The 3,975-nt window shown below is 29.0% G+C and overlaps 1 protein-coding gene and 1 pseudogene across 1 annotated transcript in view; both read right to left on the reverse strand.

Moving 5' to 3' along the window:
* The window catches only part of LOC108909908, a 15,202-nt gene extending 12,090 nt beyond the window's left edge, over nt 1-3,112 (reverse strand). Inside the window, exon 1 of the mRNA XM_023455889.1 lies at nt 2,587-3,112. Coding sequence (XP_023311657.1) covers nt 2,587-2,623 — 37 coding nt within the window. The 5' untranslated portion in view covers nt 2,624-3,112. The remainder of the gene's footprint in view (nt 1-2,586) is intronic.
* On the reverse strand, nt 664-781 carry LOC111692127 (annotated as a pseudogene).
* Nucleotides 3,113-3,975: the final 863 nt, after the last annotated feature.

Raw genomic sequence — 3,975 nt, forward strand, 5'->3', positions numbered from 1 at the left:
CAAACCGTTTGGAAAGTCATTTTACATCTGAGAAATATCATTTACACAATAAATTTTACACAATGTTGAGTTATGGGTTTGACATTTCGAAAATCGCTATATGAAGTTATCTAAAGAACTTTAATTTTCATTCCACTTATAAATATAGACTAAAGGTATGATGAACTTTAATTATAGTTTTAGTTTATTGCATGGAAATAATTTATAAGTGCATCTCGTTCTTGTCCTACGATAATCTACCTGTCAAAATCTTAATTTTTCAAATTTCCCCAAACCAATGCTCCTATATGATGAATATCTTTACAAAGTTGTACTAGGTTATACATTTTAACTTTCTAGTATGTATTATTGCTTTCATTAAACTATTTAATTTAAAATTTTGCATTATTTAATTTATTTTGACAGATTGCTGTTATCATGTAACGATTTTGCCTTTTATGTACTAAAACTTATTCTATACGTTAATTTGTATCCTTCATTTTCTCATATATAGTATAACACATCCCTGTTGCCAGAGTTCTCTATTTTAATGTCATAATTTTCAAAATTTCATTGTATTATGTAATTGTGTATCGTTATCGGCTTTCAATATCATTATATATATATATTGCCAAAGTGTTAGACGACTGTCTAAGTTAACTAACAAAATTTTAAAATATTTTTTTTTAACGACGCGGTGTTCCCAAGCGGTCACCCATCCAAGTACTAACCGCGCCCGACGATGCTTGACTTCAGTGATCGGACGAGAACTGGTATTTTACATCGTGGTATGGCCGTTGCCTTTTTTTTGAGAAAAGAAACTAATTTTCTTTTCTCCTACCTTAACCTAATTTTTATAAAAAAACTTATTGAACTAAATTTTTAAGATCTAAAATAACTTTATTCAAGTCAACATCATTAGGTCTTAATGATCTAATTCTATCTTCAGCAAATGTTACTGCAGTCATAACTGAGGGTATAAAATCAGTTGTATCTTTAGTAATTAAATTTAATTTAATGCAAAACTTCAATCTTGCAGAAGCTGGAGTCACATTTGAATCATAAGCTGCTCTATAATAGCTAAACATATCATCTAAACTTGTATATTGTTGTTCTTTTCTGTGAATAACATTATCTATAATAATGTGAACAAGAAAGAATAATAAATTAGCATTTATTTTTCTCCAATTTTGATAATTTGTTTAGGAATACATGATGTAAAAAAGGGAGATAAAATAGCTTTAGTTACTTCACTAGTGATCCCTAAAGAATGAAAATCTACCATAACTTTTCCTATTCCATCATGGTAAAGTAAACTAGTAACTGTTGGGAAAGAGGCACAAATTCTGGGAAGAAATATTGTTGTTGGTGGTAATGGAGTATTAGGATTATTTTTGTCAGTATTTACTCCTAATTTTTCTTTATACATTTCAATAACTTAATTTAGTTCTGGATAACTTTTGTCATTAATTTTAGTTATATTGTTACCTCTGACTGTAAAAAGAGTTATTAAGAACTGTATGTCTTTGAACAATTTTTCATGATTGGTGATTTTAATTTCTTTTTCTACTCCAGCACTATTAACAATAAAAGAATAAGTTTTTTCTTGATCTCTAGTACTAGTCATATATTGATCATAATTAATTTTAAGTAAAGAAATTATTTTTCTTGCATCAAATCCTTGTTATGCAAATAGATCTCTTAGATCATCTCTAAATTCTTCACTAACTTCTTCCATACCAGATTTTTCTGTTGGATCTGTTAACCATCTTTTGATTTCTGCATCAGTAATTAATACTTTTACTATATCGTCCCAATAACTTCTACCTTCAGCCATGTTGCACTTGCATATATCTTGACTTGTGGAAGATGATATTCTAAGCTTTGCAGCTTTTTGAGAGTTTTAGCTGTTTGAGAATCCGTGGATTAAATTGATTTTAAGATACTTGCAAAGAGTATATAGTATATTGTTGTAATTCACAATAATCAACTTCTTCTTTGCCCGTCAATGTGTTAAAAAGGAAATTTATGGGTAATCCTGTCTCACCCATATTAGCTCAGTATGTGATGGATGACTTACTTGCCGAATGTCTTAATCGTTTAAATTTTGAAATTCCGTTTATTAAAAAATACGTTGATGATATTATACTTAATGTTCCCTTGGGTAGCATACAACAAGTTTTACATATTTTTAATGGTTATAGCCCTTTCATCCAATTTACTGTGGAAGAAGAAGACGAGAACAAAAGTGTTCCGTTTCTTGACACTAAAGTTTTCAGAGCTGAAAACAATATTCTTTACACATCGTGGTATACAAAACCTGGGGCATCAGGACGATACTTACATTTTGCATCGTACCACCCCATGAAACAGAAAATTAATTTATTGTTAGGGATGAAAAATAGGGTCTTACGCACGTCACATCGTTCAAAAACGATGGAAAACCTGAGAAAACTTGCTCAATTGTTCCTTAAATGTGGTTACCCAAGAAGGCTTGTTAACAAAATTCTTTTTAATAGAAATAATGATTTACAAGTTCTTTCTCCTTCACATTCTGTTCTTAATGGTGGGTCAGGCAGTACTTCCCATATAAACAGTGTTGTTAACAATATTTCGGTTCCCCCAAATTTTTCATATTTTTCATTACCCTATATAGAATCTATAACGTGGAAATTAAAAAACATTTTTTCGGATATGAATGACATTCGACTAGCTTTTACGAATAAGTTAATTATTAAAAATATTTTTTCTAGTCTTAAGGATGAGGTTCCTTTATTACATAAATCTAATGTAGTGTATAGTATTCCTTGTAAGGATTGTCAAAAAGTTTATATTGGGCAAACTGGTAGGAGGCTTAAAGATAGGATTGTTTCTCATAAAAGTGACATTAGACTTAATAAGAATTCTTGTATGTTGTCGAACCATACAAATAGTTGTAAACATGATATTGATTTTAACGAAGTAAGTATAAAATTTACAGAAAATAATGTTTTTAAAAGAAATTTCCTTGAGATGTGCAGCATCTTTCAATGTGAGAACACTATGAATAGACGTTCTGACATTGATAACTTAAGTATCATGTTCACATATTTGTTAAGTATTAATAATAATAATTCATCTATTAATGACGTTAGTGAATCCAGCTTATAGAAATTATTTTTCAAAATTTAGCGCTAAATTTCACTTTCTTCTTATTTCTAAAATTTACTTGTTCCATGGTTGTCTCAATCATTTTGTTCTGTTTACTTTTTGTGTCAGTAAAATTTTGGTTATGATTCTTTGGTTCAATTATGATTCCATGCTGCCACATGGCTGAGCAAAGTTTTTAAGGTTATATAGTTTTAAAATGTAATTGTAAAGCAATAGCTCAAAATTTTAAACAATATTAGTATAAATATTTTATGAATAGTGTTAATGAATGTTTTTAACAATAGTTTTTTTACGTATCGTACGGTTATGACTAATGATTCAAATAGATTTTGTTCTAATCTTGGTATAAAAAATAAAAAATCAAATCTCAATTTTGTAAGTATAAGTTAGTTTATTACTTGTAGTTGTTACCAATGTATATTTCATTGTAGTTTCTCATGAGGTAGGAATAATTTTGCTCCGAAAGCTCGAGTAATAAAATAGAGTACACTTCAAATTTGGCTTTAACTGCAGACCCGACTATATTTTAAAATTTTGTTATATNAGGTTGTGGTTGTTTTTTTTGTGTTGTATTATAATTCCATAATAGGTAATGAATAATTTTATATATTTTATTACAATATCCATTTTAACCGCAATGTTTTTTTTATTTATAGAAAAACTATCAAAAAAAAATGTGGATGCATTATGCTAGCCAAAATTGGAGTGATGCGGTCGACATCCAGTCAGTCGGGAAAAGATTGATGAGTGAGTTGGATTGTCTGGCGATAGATCGTCTTCACGCTTGTAATCATGATATGGATTATTGCTTTTCCGAAGAAAAAGTTAAACAGTTAGAAGAAGATT

Source organism: Anoplophora glabripennis, unplaced genomic scaffold (genome assembly GCF_000390285.2).
Source record: "Anoplophora glabripennis isolate ALB-LARVAE unplaced genomic scaffold, Agla_2.0 scaffold821, whole genome shotgun sequence".
NCBI classification, from domain to species: Eukaryota; Metazoa; Arthropoda; class Insecta; order Coleoptera; family Cerambycidae; genus Anoplophora; species Anoplophora glabripennis.